This window comes from Dipodomys spectabilis, unplaced genomic scaffold, assembly GCF_019054845.1.
Source record: "Dipodomys spectabilis isolate Male_0828 unplaced genomic scaffold, ASM1905484v1 ptg000714l, whole genome shotgun sequence".
In the NCBI taxonomy this organism is placed as follows: domain Eukaryota; kingdom Metazoa; phylum Chordata; class Mammalia; order Rodentia; family Heteromyidae; genus Dipodomys; species Dipodomys spectabilis.
This window is the reverse complement of record NW_024871391.1, coordinates 1,861,179-1,880,586: the sequence shown is the minus strand read 5'-3', so window position 1 is coordinate 1,880,586 and position 19,408 is coordinate 1,861,179. Positions and strand designations below refer to the sequence as shown.

General features: G+C 52.8%; 2 protein-coding genes across 2 annotated transcripts in view; both read left to right on the top strand.

The window, feature by feature from the left end:
• The window catches only part of Lvrn (laeverin), a 35,676-nt gene extending 26,015 nt beyond the window's left edge, over positions 1 to 9,661 (top strand). Inside the window, 7 exon segments of the mRNA XM_042672524.1 lie at positions 806 to 900; positions 2,036 to 2,143; positions 3,140 to 3,307; positions 3,428 to 3,586; positions 6,578 to 6,653; positions 8,772 to 8,907; positions 9,579 to 9,661. Of these exon segments, the coding sequence (XP_042528458.1) occupies positions 806 to 900; positions 2,036 to 2,143; positions 3,140 to 3,307; positions 3,428 to 3,586; positions 6,578 to 6,653; positions 8,772 to 8,907; positions 9,579 to 9,661 (825 nt within the window).
• Positions 9,662 to 17,440: 7,779 nt separating this feature from the next.
• On the top strand, positions 17,441 to 19,408 carry Arl14epl (ADP ribosylation factor like GTPase 14 effector protein like). The gene is made up of 2 exons (XM_042672507.1): positions 17,441 to 17,716; positions 19,186 to 19,408. Exons 1-2 carry the CDS (start codon positions 17,679 to 17,681, stop codon positions 19,406 to 19,408), a joined length of 261 nt encoding a protein of 86 aa, XP_042528441.1. The 5' UTR covers positions 17,441 to 17,678.

The following is a 19,408-nucleotide window of genomic DNA, read 5'->3' as shown; positions in this document are numbered from 1 at the left end:
TTCTTAGATATTTTTAGAAGAAAACAGTTTAGGTATAGACCTGGTCTAGAAGATGAGTATGAAATAAATCTGGAAGGGTTGTTTGTTTGTCCATTGTGGGGATTGAACTCAGGGCCGGGCCACTGTCCCTGAGTTCTTTGAGCCATAACGCCACTTCTGGTTTGTAAGTGGTTCATTGGAGATAAGAGTTTCAAGGAGACTTTTCTGCCCAGGCTGGCTTTGAACCACAATACTCAGCTTTCAGCCTCCTGAGTAGCTGGGATGATAGATGTGAGCCATTGGCACCTGGTTTGGGTTCTTTGTTTTTGGTAAAGTGACACTGTATCCTAAGAATAACATAGGCTATTAGTTTTTCCTCATAGGATAGTATTTATTTGAAAATGTTTTCTGTTAGAAATGTACACCCGTATATGTATTTATGACTATATATACACACTTACTTGCTTATATGAACATCTGTAATCAGTATACAGGTGCATAGAGATGTATGGAGTTAGGACAGAGTTTCAAGGTAGAGAGGTTTTATATTTTTTCATGTTCTTCCTCTGTTTGGCCTTGGCGTTGGTTTTAAGGGAGAAGCAGCTGCCACGGACAGGACCCTGGCTGCGTGCTGTGCAGTTCGCATACAGTAGATTGTTTGATCGTCACAACACAGCCACCTTGACATTACCGTGGCCAGGCCTTACGTAGAAGGGAGTGGAGCCTAGAAACATTAGCGTCACCTTTATTCCACAGGATCACGGAAGTGCCTGCCAGGTCTCTACGGAGTCTCAACTAACCACGTTACCTCCCTTGTGGTTTCCAGAAGTATCTGCTGAAGAGACTCCACCCCATCTGGGAGGTGTACTCGGCGGTCATCCGGGAGAGCCCCGCGGCTTTGGAAGATGACTTTCTGGCTCTGTAGGTATTTCCAGGCAGCGATCACCGGTCGGATGCCTGCGGTTAGCGCCTGGCCCTCCGTGTGTGAACTACGGTCTAGATGAGCATTACTCGGTCGAGAGCGTCTGTGAGGCTTTGAGGGATTCTAGTTTCAGCTACCTGGATCCTTCGACGACACAAGGACGTGGGTCTTAATTTGCCTGCTCTGTGTGTGTGTGTGTGTGTGTGTGTGTGTGTGCGTGCGCACACATACACAGCTCTGTATGTTCACACCGCGGGTTACTGGCTGGGATCACCCAGTGCCTTCACGTTGGAGGTGGCCGGCCTTGTGGTTGGGGTGCTCATGGAGGCTGGGGGGGGCAGACCTGTGTCAGCCGCTTGCCCGTGGGCATGTCCCCACTGGGGTCAGTCTGTCCTGATGGTGTGGGAAGAATGAAAGGCACAGGCAGGGGATGGGGGGGGAGATGTGGAATGTCATGGGCCCCAGCTGGAAGGTGGGGAGGCTCGGGTGGGGTGGGCGGGCGGGTCGCTGTGTCCTGTGGATGAACGGGCTGGGCTGCGTGCCGTGGGGAGGTTCGGGTGGTTTTGTGTAGTGCCCTGGGGCCTGGTCGGTCGGTCGGTCGGTCAGTGGGTGGGTGAGTCTTCTCTTGAGTAACCTTGGGGAGAGTCTGCATCTCCTCAGAACTCTGTCTTGTTGCAGGTACTTGTGGGGGTTGGGGTGGGGGGAGAGAGAGAAAAGGGGAGAGAGAGAGAGAAATGAGAGAGGAGAGAGCAAGAGAGATGGGGGAGAGAGGATGAGAGCACAAATGTCCAGAGCCGTCCAGAGGAGCGCGCGCTGGACACTGCCGCTGGTGGTCAGGAGGCTGAGCGTGAGCGGCGTGTTTGGAGGAGATGGGGGGTGGGTAGTGATGCATTTCTAACTTTCCAAAGGGGGAAAAAAAAAGCGAGTCTTTGGAACTTAGTGACCCGGAGGCTCAGTAAATGTTTCTCTGCACCCTAAGTGTGGTTGTCATCACGAAAGCCATCTGTTTTAACAAAATAAAACACCCCAGACCCCGTCCGGCCCTCGTCCTTTTGCGAGACAAGGCTTCGGGAAAGCCGGGGAAATGAAGGCGGTGAGGGAATGCCAGGCTGCCCGTCTCTGTGTTCCTTCAAGCCTGTCGCTGGAAAAGCTGTTCAGAACCGCGTGCTGGCTGGGCCTGGAAGACTGCCTGCAGCTTTCCAGAGAATTCTTCCGCAAGTGGATGAGCCGCGGAGACAATGGGTAAGAGTCGAGCCCCGAAGCCACATCTCCACTATGAGAACAAGCCTTGTTTTTACTTGCTTAATCTCTCTCTCTCTCTCCATCAGATTCTGCATTCTCTTCCCTCCTTTCTGCTCCATCTCCTTCCCTCCCTTTTAAAAAACTATTTACACAAGATTTTATTCGTGATTAGCACCCAACAGTGATACACTGGCTTTCCCTGTGATAATCCGATAGGAACAAGTTTTATTCTCCAAAAGCGCTCTGTTTTATTCCCATGACCGCTGTTTCTTCCCTCCTTTTATCTCCCGCCTCCTCTCCCTCTCCTTCCTTCTCCCTTCCCTTCTTCCCCCTCCTTCCCCCCCTGCCTCCTCCTCCTCTCGCTCTAATTACTTTGCAAATAACCTTTCTAAAAAAAGCACTGATTGTCGAAGTCAGGTTTGCGCAGTCACAGAAGATTGGATTCACACAGAGCATTCCCCCACGATGGGCCACGGCTGGCTGCTACATCCTCTCAGTAAATGATCAGTGTAGTCGCTAGGGTTGGTTTGCATCTTCACAGGCGGTTCTTTTTCATTATTTAGTTAATGTTATATCTGTGAACACGTATCAGGGCCTAGCGCCTCCCCTCCCCCCTCCTCCCCTCCTTTTCTACTCCTCTTCCTTCCCCTCTGTCTGTCTATCTCTGTCCCTGTCTGTCTGGGTCTCCCTGTCTGTCTCTCTGTGTCTGTGTCTCCATGTCTCCCTGTCTCTCTGTGTCTGTCTCTGTCTCTGTGTATCGGTGTCTGTCCGTCTGTCTGTCTCTGTCTCTGTGTATCCGTGTCTGTCCGTCTGTCTGTCTCTTCTCTGAGTTTCCGAGTTGAGCTGACTGCCCCTCCTCTCAGTACCGACGCTGACTGCAGTTCCCGCAGCTCCGTCCCGGGCTGTCTGCATGCGATCTCACGCCTGAGGACTCGCGTGCTCTGGCTAGACCCATGCGTGGAAGCGCGCACTCACGCGGGGCACGCTGCCTTTCAGGATTCCGCGTCTGATCAGGGATGCGGTGCTGTGCTATGGCGTTGCCCGGGGAGGCGACGAAGAGTGGGACTTTCTGTTCCGAGTCTACGTGAACACCACGAGCGAGGACCACAGGCTTCCTCTGGCGTACGCCCTGAGCTGCAGCAGGGACCCCTGGACGCTGAACAGGTGAAGGCCCAGCCTCGCCCCGGAGTCCGGCCACAGCCTCCTCAGCAGGAGACAGACAGAGCTCAGGGTGCCTGCCTGAGCCCCTCGCGGACGCCGCGTTTGCTTCCTGTACGCCCGCAGATTCATGGAGCACGCCATCACCGGATCCCCCGCCGAGACCAACGACACAGACTTCACGGCCATGGACACAAACATCCTAGAAATCGTAGCGGGGTCGGAGGTCGGCCTGTATGTCGCAAAAGACTTCCTCCTCAGCCACCGACAAGCCGTGGTTGAGAGGTAAGCGGGGTGCGGAGACCCCCTCTTCCCCTCAGGCTGCTGCATGGGCCGGATGAGCTCTGATCGGGCCGGGAGACCGCAGGGCTTTGTGCCGACATCTTCTCCCCTGCACGCTGGGAGGGGTTCTGGCCTCTTGGTTTAGGCTTTCAGCGTGAAGGTCTGATAGGGAATCACCCTAACCACCTCCTCCCTCAGCCCCGCTTTGCCTTAAAGTCAGAGCCCTGCTTGTTTGTGAATAGCGTCTGTTCATTCATTTCACAGAGCAAATAATCGTATCGTTTGGGGAAAAGAAAACAAAAGAGTTCATTACGGCCCTGGTCCAGAATTTGCTAATGTCTCTGATTTTTGTCAGGTTTCCCTCATGTATCTGGATTCTGCGTTTTTGACTTTGTAAAATTTCTTACCTTGTCGAGCGCCGGTGGCGCCTGACACCCTAGCTCCTCAGGAGGCTGAGATCTGCGGATCGGGGTTCAAATCCAGCCTGGGCAGGAAAGTCTGTGAGACTTTTCTCTCCCATGAACCACCGCAAAGCTGGAATTGGTGCTGTGGCTCAAGTGGTAGAGCGCCCGCCTTGAACAAAATGCTCAGGAACAGGGCTGGGAAGGTGGCTCAGTGGTAGAGCGCTTGCCTTGCATGCCTAGCCTTGAGCTGAAGAGCTGAGGGACAGCGCCCAGGCCCAGAGTTCAGGCCCCACGACCGGACCAAAAAAAAAAAAATGCTCAGGAACAGTGCTGAGGCCCCGAGTTCGAGTCTGGACTGGCACACACACACACACACACACACACAAATATTCTTATCGTTAAAAAGTGATGTCTGCTAGCCATCATTGTATCACCATCCACTTTCAACGACATAAGTATTAACATGCATAGCAATATACGTTAATATGTATAGATCAGACATGGTCTTAATAGATGATCTTTCTAGAATATGACCACCATACATTCTTAGCAGCCCATAATTAATATCTCCGACAAGTGCTCATAGTCCTAGATACACAATTGCCTGTCCTGAAAGACCAAGCACCTGAAAAGTTAGCAGGAACTTTTGATAAATTAGTTTCTCCCTCTGAGCCAGGCCTGGAGACACAGCCCTGTAGTGCAGCACTGGGCAGGAAGATTGTGAGTTCTAGGCCAGCCTGCACTACATAGTGAGATCCTGCCTCACACATGGAAAGTTCTGTATTCCTTTGGGAACAGAAAGTATACTTAGAATATTAATCATATACATAATACATATGATATATATGATTAATATATATGATATATAATATATGATTAATAATATGATTAATGATTAATATATATATTAATATATATCTATACATATATAGCTCTCTTATAGAGCAAGACAGTAATGTCCATTCGGAAGCATTCACTGAGCACTCACATGTCCCTGAACCAGACACTGGAAAAGTGTAAAAGGAACCATTTACACTCTCCTCTCTGCATTGAAGGTTTCCCATTCTGGCGTAGGAGGGGTACCAGGATTCGAACTCGGGACCCCCATTCTTCAGGGGCAGGCACCCTACCACCTGAACCATTTTCCCAGCTCCTCTTTGCGTTGGTTACTTTCAGGACAGGGTCTCATGTGACGCGTGCACTGGCCCGGATTCCCGTCCTCCATTTGTGCGTGGCGTGGATGTCAGGTGCATGCTCCTGGGCCCAGCCATCACTCCATGGGGAATCTCACCAACTTTTATTCTGGGGAGGGGCCAGGCTGGCTTAGGATCAAAATTCCCACACTTGCCCCTTGCCAGTAACAAGGACTGCGGGCGCCAGTCACTGCGCACGGCCAACGTTTGCGGTTTTCTTTTATGATGGGCGACTGTATCAACACACAGCGAACTCTCGTGGTCCTGTCTGTGAGAGTCTGTTTGAGTTCTGTAATCCTGCCAGCGAGCCATCTTCCTGCTCGCGTTCGTGGGTATCTATTCAGAAAATTCACCTGCCCGGTTCTCAGTGTCAAGTGTTGGTTTCTTTGAGACAGGCCCTCCCTGCGTAGTTGACGCTGGATAAACTCATTCACGTGGCTCGGGGCGACCTCCAACTCTTGCTTCCCAGCCTTTCCCCGTGCTGGGACCCCTGGTGGCCTTTTCGAAGTGACTCGGTTGTGTCTGTTAAGTATCAAGGCGGTCCAGCCCTGCGTTGTTCTGTCTGCTATAATAATCTCTAACTTTTCTCTCTTTTTTAATGTGTCCCAAAGTCCTTTCTTAGCTTCAGCCCTGAGTTGGACAGGTATGTATCTGCTTTTTTTCCTTGGTAGCAGCTCTCAGCTTGTGTCAGGTGATTCTGGCTGTTGAAGGCACTGACCAAGGCCCAGAGTACTAATGGACCAAGGGTAATCTCCAGCAGTTTTGGAGATCCACTGTGACCCTCGCTCCCCAAACTCACAGGTCCAACTGTCCAGCACCCGGAAATCAGCGGGTCTGACTGATTTCCTGTTGGCTTTCAGTGTTTGATACTGGCATACGTACTCACCTGCAAGAGCTTGACACGCCAAAATACAACTTTCAGAACGATGTTAAAAATCAGTATTTAGCTGGTAAACCTTTTGTGTTCATAGAATTTTCTATATGAGAGGATGTTCTGTTACAAGATAAAGCTCACCTAGTTTGTATGTCATTTTGCATAGATTCGGGAGACACGTGTTAGTAGGGACCACGTGATTCACCTTTTTCTGCTTTATTTGTTTAAAAAAAAAAAAATCCTTGCCGGGCGCCAGTGGCTCACACCTGTCATCCTAGCTACTCAGGAGGCTGAGGTCTGAGGATCATGGTTTGAAGCCAGCCTGGGCAGGAAAGTCCCTGTGAGACTCTTATCTCCAATAAACCACCAGAAAACCAGAAGTGGCGCTGTGGCTCAAGCGGTAGAGCGCTCGCCTTGAGCTGAAGAGCTGAGGGACAGCGCCCAGGCCCAGAGTTCAGGCCCCACGACCGACAATAACAACAACAAATCCTCTTGGGCCTGACTGCCCCGTGCTGCTTTGTAGGTACGGGACGGAGTCGCTGGAGACGTTGTTGTATGTCTTGGCGAGGACGCTAAGCACCGACCTGCAGGTTGCAGAGGTGAGTTCTGCACAGGCTGCATCTGCCTGGCTCCCACCATGGAGTGTGGGAGCCTCGGAGACAGCCCAGCGGCCACGCCCAAGGAGGGCGTGGTGGGGACTCCATGCTGCCCTCGGCCGGAGACCGCGGTGGACGCAGACTCCCGGCCCCGGCCTCCTCCCTCCACGCTGCCCCTCAGCTTCCGCTCCCCTGCTCCCCACGCCCCGGTAGCGCTGCCTGGCTTGTAGAAGAACTCCAAGGTTTCCTTGAAGCCTGCCTGGCCCTCCGGCTTCTTGCCTGTTACCCGCACCACCAGGGGGCTAAGATTGGCCGCACAAGCCCTCAACACTTGTCATATATATGTATAATATACATAATGTAATATAATATATATTATATATGTTATGTAATACAGTATATATGACTTACAGACTTTGCCACGTGGTGCTTCATCTCCGTACATGTTAGAAGCACCGTGCCTTCGCTGTAGGCTGCCTTCCCTGTCTCTAAACTTCGTTGGATGCTTCCTGATTGTCTTTTAAAATCCTGTTCCAGGCACTTATTCTAGAATTTATTGATTTATTCATTTTTGTGTTTACTTTTTTTTTGCGTATGTGGCACCAAGGAATTGAACCCAGGGCCTCATGCATGCCAGGCAAGCGCTCTACCACTGAGCCGCCATCCCAGCCCCTATTTAGTTGGTTAAACACAATCCTAACGTTTTGAGCTCAGGGCCTGAGCTCGCTAGGCAGGTGCCAAACAAACGGAGCCTGGTGATCGTTCAAAGTGTCAGGCTTCTGTCCAGGTCTGCCTGGGACCGAGACCCACCTGCTCACACTTCCCACCTACCGCCATCTCGACAGAGATGAAATCTCCCTATTGTGTTTTGCCCGGGGCTGGCCTTGAACTGGGATCTCCCAGGAGCCCTGCTCCTGTGAGGTAGGAATACAGGTGTGAGGCACCAGGCCTGCCCTGGGAAGTTCTTACGTTCATGACTGCTGTCAAACCCTCTCTTTCTCCACGGCCCCATTGGAGCTCACCGACCTCTGCTAGGATCATTGCCTGCTCTCTGGGGCCTCGGCCACATTCACATTCTAGAACACCGCCCAGAGTTCACTGCGTCTCCCGCTTGTTTCTTCCTGTGCTGCATTTCTTCTCGCAAAGGCTTTCTCTGTGCAGTAGCCGGTACGTGAAACCCACGTGTTCATCGCTTGTTCCGTGATGTCTGTGCATGCGCACGTCAGTCGGAGGAAACTTAACTTTCTCCCTGTCTCTCTTCAATTCCTTACCTCCCTCTGGTTAAATGATTACCTAGATTTGGGGGGGGGGTGTATCTACTAGAAATGGGATTTGTCAGCTTGATTTTTTTAAATTTTTAAATAATTTATCATTGATACATAGCAATGTTACTGATTTTTGCTTATCTGCTTTGTATCTGAAAATTTGCTGAATTAATCGATTAGTTCCAGGAGTTCTTTCCTGGACTCTGGAATTGCCTAACTGTAAGATTGTCATATCCGCTGAGTGCCGGTGGCTCACACCTGTCATCCTAGCTACTCAGGAGGCTGAGACCTGAAGATCGTGGTTCAAAGCCAGCCCGGGCAGGAAAGTCCATGAGACTCTGATCTCCCATGAACCACCAGAAAACTGGAAGTGGCGCTGTGGCTCAAGTGGTAGAGCGCTTGCCTTGAGCAAAAAGAGCTCAGGAACAGCGCCCAGGCCCCACAACCAATCAAAATAACAACAACAATAATAATAATAATATCCACAAAAGATCGTCATGTCATGAGCAAACGCTGACAGCGACTACACTATTCAGAGATCAACGTGGACATCTGTAAGACAGAAAAGTGTGATGTAACTCCACTGAGTTTGGGAAGTTGCCAGGTTTGCTTTGAGGTACCTCCGTCCGCCAATCTTGATCTCAGCCACTGTACCTTAAGTTTAGTCCTCACGGAGGACATACGGTGTGTTCTGGAAGAAAGGCCGGAGCCAGGCAGAGCTCCCGATCCCCGGGCCCCCTCTCTTGTCTGCTCTCTGCAGACACGGTCAGCTTTTTGGACGGCCACGCCGCCTGCACGTGGTTTTGCGCTGCGTGTGGGATGCTCGGTGTGCCGACGGCTCTGTCTGTCCTCCCAGCTGCAGCGGGCCTTCGGAAGCATGTTGAGTGAGGACCAGAGCACGGCCGTGCACGCCAGGCTGCAGATGATAAAGAACGAGAATCTGAAGAGCCGAGAGCGGGGGCCCAGGATAGCCGCGTGGCTCCGGAGGACGCGTAGCAGGCCCAAGCTCTGTCGGGTTGTTGGCTCTCTCGGGGAGCCGCGGGGTTCGTTTGGGGGCTGGTCACAGCTAGCAGTCTGCAGCAGTCTGTTGTCATGTTTGAGCCCCAGGCTCAGCGATTCATGAAGGTTTTGTCCACGCTGTTGTACTTTATGCTATTTTTTTTTTTTTTTATCATTTTAAGGAACATTGTACTTCCTGTTGGGCAAGAGACCCACAGATGTTCACTTTAAATGTCTTGTAAAAGACAAAAACAACCCAAAAACAATTGCCTAAGAAAGTCTTGCTGATTCTGTTGTGAACGCCAATAGAACAGCAAATTATTGGCACCCCCCGAGGAACACATTCCTTTCTGATGGAAAGACGGATTTGCAGTCCTCCGGGGTTTATGTAGTTGGAAATGAAAAGAATAATGAGAGCGAGAGCATAGCACGACAGTGTGAAGAAACAAAATCCAGAAAAAAAAAAAAAAGCAATACTCATGAAAGGAAAACAAAACCAGGAGCCAAAGAAAAGCAGGTTCTAAAAGCAAGAACAATTTTGTGAGCTCAGGCGGTTCCCGATTGGAGGAAGTGTGCCATCTTCTGCCCATTTCTCCCACCCTACCCCCCCCCACACACCACACCCTGCTACATTGAGTTATACTTCTCCAAAATTCCACTTTAGAGAGTCGCTACGAGCCAGAGATGGTTGTGGGATCTGTGAAGTGGCCTTTTGGTCCCCGTTATGGGCTCTGGGTTCCGGTGTGAGAATCCACCCGTGGCGTGACCCTCTTCCAGCCCGTCCTGAGGGATGAAGAGCAGGACAAGGCCGAAGGCGCGGCTGGCATGGGCCGGGGGCGCCGGGCTGCCGGTGCTCACAGAGCGTTGTGTTCATGGTTCGAAGCTCAGGAGGGGAAGTTTGAAATGGGGCTTCCAGGTTTGCCCAAACGGAACCTAAATGGGCCCCATTTACTACAAACATCCCCATCCGTGGAAGTGCATGGAATCCACTTGGCTGATTAAAGGCAGAACTTTGCCAAAGCAGAGCTTTGTGTATACAGACGTGGTGTGCACCATTTCATCCCTCTTGGTGGTGGTTTTTATTTTGTTTGGTTTGGGGGGTAGAATGGGGGTTGAAGAAAAGTATCTCCGGCTCTCCTGTTTCCCTCAGAAGGGTATTGTAATAACCAAGAAACACAGTGAGCCGGGCACCGGTGGCTCCTCCTGTCATCCTAGCTACTCAGGAGACGGAGAGCCGAGGATCGCGGTTCAAAGCCAGCCCGGGTCGGAAAGTCTCAGCGGCTGGGAACTCTGGGCCGGCGGCCGGCGGCATATTTGGTCTCGGGAGCTGCCTCCCAGCCACGTGTGGATGGAGAACTCAGAGTCGCAGTAGAACCCGTTTCTGTCTTCCCACAGCTTCCTCTTCCCAGAGGATGCTGGGTGCGGCAGGGTCCGAACACACGGAGTGCACATCTCCGCTTCCCTGGGGCCTCCACGTGCAGGGTAGACTGGGGCTCTCTCCTCCACCACTTCCAGGCCCTGAAGAGGGACACCCACCATCCTGGGTGCCTGTGACCCCTGAGTGCCCGCCCTGGGGTGAGGATGGGCGAGGGGGGCGTCTGTGTGGGGCTGGATCCTGCCCGGCTCACGAGCGGAGGGTATTTTATTGCTATAACCTTGGGCTCACAGCCTGTGACTCAGGAAAGCTGTGATCAGAAGGCTGCCTTTCCTGTAGCTTCTATCAACCACTACACACCTGTAAAATCGATTTCAGAGGCTCCAGGTTTGTCCATATCAGCGGCTTAGTGCGTCATAAGTTCCAACGGCGTCAAGCTTTTGAAGCGCAGTCGCGTGGAATCCATTGCTGCGCGTCTACTGTTCTTACGGGTGGTGTTCTTTGAAGGCAGCGAGTGGTTTTGGCTTCTTACGTGTTTCTGGTTCTGGTCTGCACCTCTCGGTAGCCTTATCGGGAAGGCGCATGCGTGCTTTCTCCAGAGCCCTCCTTAAAGGGCTTGGTGGATTCCAGGGATGCTGGTTACATCCAGCGAGTTCCTGATTATTTTGGCCATTTCACGGGACGAAAGCGTTGGGCGAAGAGAAAGCCTGGAGTTACAAATCTCCTACACCTGGCTTTCATGAAGTCTGTTTGCAGTCGCTTTTCAACTGTGTTTGAAAATCCACGGAATGTATGCGATCCAAAAGTCCTTTCTCAGGACCATATCATGTCGAAAAACACAGCTTGTCCAGGCCTGGGAATCTAGAAGGATTCTGCAGCATATAGAGGGTCCACAATTCTCCCCTTTGTTCGTGTGTGTGTCTGTGTGCGTGTGCATGTGTGCTTGTGTGTGTGTCTGTGGGTGTGTGTGTTTGTGTGTGTGTGTCTGTGTGTATGTCTGGGTGTCTGTGTGTGTCTGGGTGTGTCCTGGGGCTCACACTCGGCCTGGGGGGCTGTCCCTGACCTTCTTTGTGCTCCCGGCTAGTGCTCTATCCCTTGAGCCACAGCTCTACTTCTGGCTTTTTTGATAATTGCATGGAAATAGTCTTTCAGACTTTCCTGGCCCAGGCTGGCTTTGAACTGTGAGCTTCTGATCTCTGCCTCCTAAGTAGCTAGGATTATTGGCACGCACCACCGACACCCAGCCTGTATTTACTTTTGACATGGCTGCCCTCTACTGGCAGAAGAGACAAATCCTAGATCTTGGAGAGGAGAGCATTGGAACTGGTGTGTCTGTCTTGGTGATTTCTAGTGGCCTGGGAACATAACCACGGGGTGTGGTTTCATTAGTAAAGGCGGATGTTTCTGTTCAAGCTTTTGAACTCTTGATGCACAAGGCCATAGGTTCTATTCCCCAGAAGAGCATGTTTTTTTAAAAGGCTCTTTTAATTTTGGATTGATGTTTTTGACTCCTCTGTTGGGAATATTTATTCTGCACATATACGATGCCCAAAATGAATTATTCTGAGAAATATCGTTGAAAGCATCATCATCTTTTTAAAAATGTGAAATCAATGCTTATTATAGGAAGAGGGTAAGTACAGGAAAAAGAAAGTTAAGACACATTCAGGAAGTGGCGCTGTAGCTCAAGTGGTAGAGCTCGCCTTGAGCTGGAGAGCTGAAGGACAGCGCCCAGGCCCAGAGTTCAAGCCCCACGACTGACCAAAAAAAAAAAAAAAAACACATTCAGAGGTATTGTCTATTAATATCTGACAGCTTTTTTTTTTAAACTTTGTGTGTGCGTGCGTGCATGCGTGTGTGTGTCTGCGCGCGTGCTGGCCCTAGGACTTGAACTCAGGGCCTGGGTGCCATCTCTAAGTTTTTGTGTCCAAGGCTGGTGTTCTACCACTTGAGCCACAGATTCACTTCCAGCCATTTTTGGTGGGTCATTGGAGATAAGAGTTTCATGGAATTTCCTGCCTGGGGCTGGCTTTGAACTGGGATCCTTGGATCTCCAGCCTCTTGAGTAGCTGGGATGGCGGGTGTGAGTCACAGGGGGTGGTCTGACAGTATGTTCTAGCCCGGGAACACACACACACACAGAGCTATGTTTCCATTTCCGTTTTCCAGAGGCCGAGTTGAGGTTCACATCACCTTCAGTGGGTTTGTGGCCTTGGTGTGCGGATGTGGGGTTCATGGAGGGGTACACCCCCCCCCCCGCACTGTCAGGTCAGGTCTGCAGTCCTTTGGGCTGGCTTCGTTCCCACAAAGCAGAGTTGCCGGGCAGGGTGGGCGGGGAGGGGGGGGTCTGGGATCCTGGTGAGTCTCGCAGGAAGCAGATCACAGGCCGCTATTCCCCCCCAAAATATGCCTTTGCCTTTCTGCCGGTGATGGGCGTGGGCGCGGAGGTGGCAGCCCAGGCCATGAAGTCAGCTAGATCCTGACGTGCGCCGCTGGCATCGGGTGGGCAAGCTGAGGACGGGAAGAAGGGCAGTGGTCAGTCCCTCCTCGTCGGGGGAGAATGGGTTTCACGACCCTAGCAGAGGCCTGGGATCGCCAGAGCCGTATAGCATGCCGACGGCCAGGCGGGTAGTCTGTAAAAAGTGCAGGAGAGCTGGAAGCTTCTGGCTCACACCTGGAATCCCAGCTCCTCAGGAGGCTGAGATTAGAGGATCGTGGTTCAAAGCCAGCCCAGGTGGGAAAGTCTATGAAACTCTGATCTCCGATGAAGCACCAGAAAACCAGACGTGGCGCTGTGGCTCAGGTGGTAGAGCGCTCGCCTGAAGAGCTGAGGGGCAGGGGACTCTGACAGCCACCGGTGCCCTCCTCCCCCTCCCCCTCCCCTTTGCTCCTCCCCTCCCCTCTCCTCCCTTCCCCGCCCGCCCCCTTCCCCCCCCCCCGCCACCCCCCCAGTGGGAACACCTGGGAGACCTTGCCGGTTTTCCCTTGAGGACTCTGGTTTCTGAACAAAACAAAGAACACAAAGCAGCTCAGCGTCTCTCTCCTCCTTCCGCTACCTTCCTCCTTCTCTTCCTCCTCCACGTACAGGTATGTGCGCTCCTTCCTCCTTCCAGAACTTTCCTTCTCCTCCTCCTCCTCCTCACGGAGTCATACTCTGTCCTCCCCGCCCGGCTGCCCCCCACCCAGGGCTCCCGGTGCCCTTGGAGGCCGGCAGGGGAGAGAGGCGGAGGGCAGCCACCGGGACTACAGGTGTGCGCTGTTACATTCGGGGGCTGACCGGTCGGCTCTTGAGAGTTCTCATTCTCAGATCAGAATGGAAACTGAGGCACTGGCTTGCAAGGGCTGAGGGGAAGGGGCGGGAGTCCAAGAGAAACAACGTCTACTCTCAGTACGAGAGCTGAGTGCTTTTGAGGAGTATGCTCCGGACCAGGTGGAAGAGGCCGGGTCCTGCGTGCTCATTCGAGTGTCTTCTTTTTGTTTATTTATTGTTTGTTTATTTATTTGGTGGGTTGTGGGGCCTGAACTCTGGGCCTGGGCGCTGTCCCTCAGCTCTTCAGCTCAAGGTGAGCGCTCTACCACTTGAGCCACAGCGCCACTTCCAGCTTTTTCTGCTTATGTGGTGCTCCGGTGGCTCACGCCTGTCATCTTAACCACTCGGGAGGCTGAGATCTGAGGACTGTGGTTTGGAGTCAGACAGATCCAACAGTCTGTGAGCCCCCAAAAGCCAGGCATGAAGCTCTAGTTCCCTGGTCCAGCACTAGCCTTGGGCAGGAAGGCTTAGGTATAATTGCCCAGGCCCTGAGTTCAGTCCCCGGGATTGGCATGCACATGCTCACATACACACACAATCGAGGTCAACTTTTGGTCCAGAGTTGAGCCAGAATATGGTTCTGGCTTGGACAATTTTCAACCATCTTTAGAGGTATGTAGGAAAAAAATTCGTACCGTTGATGACGCGTGCTAAAGGTAGGAGTGACCCCGTGGTGTGACCCCAGGGTGAGCACAGGCACCGGCCCTTGGCTCTGCCCGGGGGGGGGGGGGGGAAGGGGGGTCGCATCCCAAGTCCTCCCCCGGAGGACTTTCTCACAGCTACTAATCGATCCGTCCACACTCTGATTCTCACATGGCTCCATTCGGCGGGGAGGCCTTTAGAAAGCAAAGGCTCAATGACGCCCAAGCCAGACAGGATTGGTGGCCTGGGAAGAAGAGTAAGGCAGAGATCTCTCTGTGTGGGTCGGTGTGCACACACCAGGGAAAAGAAAGCCAGGGGGCTGGGAAGGTGGCTCGGCGGTAGAGCGCTTGCCTTGTATGCATGAAGCCCTGGGTTCGATTCCTCAGCACCACATAAGACAGAAAGAAGCCGGGTGTGGTGGCTCACGCCTATCATCCTAGCAACTCAGGAGGCTGAGATCTGAGGATTGAGGTTCAAAGCCAGCCCGGGCTGGCTCCAATAAACCACTCAGAAAACAGGAGGTGGCGCTGTGGCTCAAGTGGTAGAGCACCCTCCTTGAACTGAAGAGTTGAGAGACAGCGTCCAGGCCCAGGGTTCAAGCCCCAGGACTGGTCAAAAAGAAAAAAAGAAACAAACATACAAACAAAAAAGCCAGGAGGATGTAGCAAGAAGGTAGCTGACAGCAAGCCAGAAACAGAACCCTGGTCATGATCGAGTCAACCAATGGCTTGGCTCTCGGGAGTCCCCGCTTCCGGAACCGTGGAACTCAATGTCTGATTCTGAGCCCGTCCCGTTGATGGGACTTTGCTGCAGCAGTTGGGACAGACCGACCCTGGGACTTCTTCCACGTGCATTTCAGAGTCCAGCCTCGAGCTGGTCTTGTTGTGCCTCTGCTGTGACTTTTCCTCAGTTTACCCTTCAGCTGTGAGCTTCTACAGAGCGGCTGGAGGAGGCAGACTCAAGACCACTTGTCCCTTCCTAGGCTCCTTTCTGGAAATGTCTGTTTCTGGGTCTCAGTTTCCTCGTTGGTAAAATAGAAAAGAGTAATCTCCAGTTCCCAGCCTTGTGGAAATTCCATAGAGGAACCAATATAGGATGGTTCGAAGGGTCTTCAGCACATAGCAGGTGCTTTAAGAAACTCTTAATCTTACAACCGTGACTGTCACAGGAGTTTGGTTAAATGTGATATTCACAGGATATTTCTTAAACCCCAGCCTTGTGTTAGTTCTGGGCTTGCCGGGATTAAAGGAAGGTGTGACAGTGCTCCAGAAAGGCTGGATATCTAACAGGAGACTGGCCTGTAGAGCTGGCCATAGAAGGAAAAGGAACATTTTAGCCAGCAGGTCCCTGGCACAGCTCAGATTTCCCGTTTACAGTGAGGATAAGGCCCGAGGGCCGCCCTGTCCGTCTGTGAACGACTCCTTCCAAGCCAGTCTTGCTAGGTGGGAAAATGTCAGCCGTCGGGTGCTTAGTGAGGCAGGTGATTTCTATTCTGCCTCAGTGGCTTCTGTCTCTGTCACGGATCCAAACGCTCCGTCCGTGTTTATGACTCTCGTGGCCTGGCTGGGGGTTGAGCGTGTAGGAGACCCCCAGGAGGCTCTTGCTCTTGTTGAATTTCACGAGCAATCTGATGTGGCGTTAAGGCCAAGTAAGAGTGTCTGTCAAAGCGGCTGGCTGCACAGCTGTGGCTTTCCCACCAAAGGCAGCAGCTCCGGCCACGGGTGGGAACATGGTGCCAGCTAGACACCGGGGCATTGGGATGGGTTCACCGGGAACGGGGAGCTGTGTGGTCTCAGGGCTGTGGGCAGCCGAGGGGACCCCGGAAGGATGCCTTCGACCGGACGCCAGGATGTCTGACCACTCCAGAGGGAGCAAGGTGGACTCCAAGGCAGCGGTCACCGTGCTGTGGCTGGGACCCCGGTGCCTGATGATGACCCGTCACATACGATCTAGCTGCGGGTTTCAGAACGACTATGGCTTTGAAGGAAGGAGGAGGAGCAATGGAGTTGTGTCAGGCAGGGAAAAGTCTGGGTTAGGGAACGCTGTGATTTCAGCCAGCAAAGTCACAGATACAGGCGGGGGGGGGGGGGGGGGAAGCGGGGGTCGGGGGTCGGGTTAGGGTCTCACAGGAGGAAACCCTCGAGTTAGAAGAGAGTAAGACACACAGGGTGACTTGTCCACATTCAAGCCCCAGGGTAGACACCTTTGCTTTAGGAATACCAAAAGAAGGGGAAAGGAGGAGTTCTGGATCTTTCTTTCTTAGGTTTCCTGGGACCAACGGCTCTGCCCAGGAGCAGAGAGTTCCTGCAGAATGGTTTTTGGGGTGTGTGTGTGGGGGGGTGAGGTGTCAGGTGTAGCATCTAAGAGGAAGTGAAGATAAAGATGCTGGGGGAACAGACGTGGTTTTCCAGGAAGCCCGGCTTTGAGCAGAAGAGTCCGCCAGAGCCACGCGAAGCCACGCGTGGGCCGCCCGTGTCCACGCCTTTCCGTGCGCTTCCGCAGGGGCTGAGGATGGGCGAGGCCTCACACAGACGCCTGGCCGCGGGAGAAGGACGCGCAGACCGAGGATCCCCCGAGAAGAGCTGCCCCATTGGACAGAAGCAACTGGTAGGGCGTGGCCACAGAAACTCGGGACGGGAGTGTGCCCTTGGGACGTCCCGTGGGTGGGTGGGTTTGGTGGGAAGGAAGGGGGGGAGGGTGTGGGGCTGGGGAGATCTCCCTCCCCCCTCAAACCCGGGGGCTGCCACCCCCGATTCACTGCCTCCTGGCTTGGAATATTCCCTGGATTTCGATCACAGTTTGTAGAGCACACCTCTGCTTCCTGCTACGTCACCGACTCAGCCGATCCATTTCACAAAAAAATGAGAAATAGGGGCTTAAAGAAGTAGGAATTTTCCAGGTGCCGGTGGCTCAGGCCTGTCATCCCAGCTACTCAGGAGGCTGAGATCTGAGGATCGAGGTTCAAAGCCAGCCTGGGCAGGAAAGTCTATGAGACTCTGATCTCCAATGAACTACCAAAAAAAAAAAAAAAAAAAATCCAAAAAACAAACACTAGAAGTGGGATCGAGGCTCAAGCAGTAGAGCATTGAGTGAAAAAAAAATCTCAGGGATATGATCAGGCCCTGAGTTCAAGCCCCAGGAGTGGCCCAAAGAGAAAGGAAGACAGATGTGATTTAAGCCAATTTCCATCCATGTTTATTTCTCCATGTAAACCCCGTGTCTTTATACAAGCTCCAGCGTGCTCGGGTTGGAAGCATGTACAATGAATAAAACTGTGTGCTGTTGTTTTTTGTTTTAGTTACTCAAACGTTCTGTTCACGCTTTCATTTGGGCAGCAACAGATAGAGCGTCAGCTCAGGTGCCTGGCCTTCCAAAACCCCGGGCCCCAAGTGGCAGACTTCAACCCCGAAACCAGACAGCAGAAGAAGAAAGCCCGGATGTCCAAGATGAACGAGTACTTTTCCGTGAAGCACAAGTGAGGCCACCTCTTACTGTCTTTGATTTGCTGCGCTCTGACGGGCATTCATTTCTTGCATTTTAAAGTCGAGTCATTTTAGGTTACTTCTTAGTACGACTTAAATACATCTCTTTTGAAATAAGCAGCCTATGTTTTAAAGTTAGCAACTTTAAGAAATAGCCTGAGCTGGGCGCAACTGGCTCACACCTGTCATCCCAGCTACTCAGGAGGCTGAGATCTGAGGATCGCAGTTCAAAGCCAGCACGGACAGGAAAGTCAGTGAGACTCTTATCTCCAATAAACCACCAGAAAACTGGAAGTGGCGCTGTGGCTCAAGTGGTAGAGTGCTCGCCTTGAGCTGAAGAGCTGAGGGACAGCGCCCAGGCCCAGAGTTCAAGACCCAAGAGGGGGGTAGGGGGAGAAAATAGAAATAGACCAGAATCTCAAATTGATGAGAAAAAAATAAACGTCCTTTCTGGTTTTGAGTAATTGCTTTTCAGTGAGCGTAAGTAGCAAGGTTGTATCATTAGAAAGAGAAACAACCCTGGGAATGACTTTATTAGATGAGTCATGTATGTGCAAACGCGTGTGCGTTAGAAGCTGTTGTTACAGCAGGGAAAGATGATCAGGGAGCGAAACTCAGTCCTGAAGGACGCCTTGCAGAATGGCTTGCAACACTTGTGGAGCTCTCCTGTGTCTGTTTCTATTTTACAAAAGTCCTTTCTCTCCCTCCCTCCCTTCTTCCCTCCTTTCTTTCCCTCCTTCCCTCCCTTTCTTCCTTCTTTCCTCCCTCCCTCCCTCCCCCCTCTCTCTTTTTTTCTTTTCTTTCCTTCTTCTTTCTTCCTGTGTTGGTGGTGGGGCTTGAATTCAGAGCCTGGACGCCATCCCTGAGCTCTTTTGCTCAAGGCGAGCGCTCTACCACTTTGAGCCACAGCACCACTTCCGGTTTTCTAGTGGTTTATTGGAGATCAGAGTCTCACGGACTTTCCTGCCCGGGCTGGCTTTGAACCTCGATCCTCAGCTCTCAGCCTCCTGAGTAGCTGGGATGGCAGGCGTGGGCCGCCGGTGTCCATCTCAGCGGTAGGCTGTGTCTTGTATATTGATTTTTCCTTGTTGTTGTGAAGGAGACGCACGGTGGGGTCACCGTTTCCTCAGCCAGGTCATGAGCGCGTTTCCTTTTGGGCGATGTCACGCCTTCTTTCCCTCCTCAGTGGGATTCTTTAAGAAAGGAGATGGAGTGTCAGCTGGTGTGTGTGTGTGTGTGGGGGAAGAATCCCACCAATGGTGGGCTGGGCTGAGGTGGGAGGAAGGGAGATCCCGCTCCCCCAGGGGCCTGGCACCCTGGGGCCTCCACCCCGGGCCGGGGCCTCCATCCCCGGGCCGGGCCTCCATCCCCGGGCCGGGCCTCCATCCCTGAGCCTCACCCCGGAGGCCAGTCCCCGCCTGCCCGCCCGGTGGGTTGTCTCACTGGTGTCCGGGCCCCGCAGGGTGGTGAAGAAGTACGACAAGGGCGGGCGGCTGGTGTGCAACGCGGAGGATCTGTGCGACTGTCTGGAGCGGAGCTGCCTGGGCTGCTTCTACCCCTGTCCCCGCTGCAACTCCACCAAGTGCGGCCCCGAGTGCCGCTGCGGCCGGCGCTGGGTGTACGAAGCCATCGTCACGGAGGCTGGCCAGGTCATCAGCGCCCTGCCCTTCCCTGTCCCCGACTAG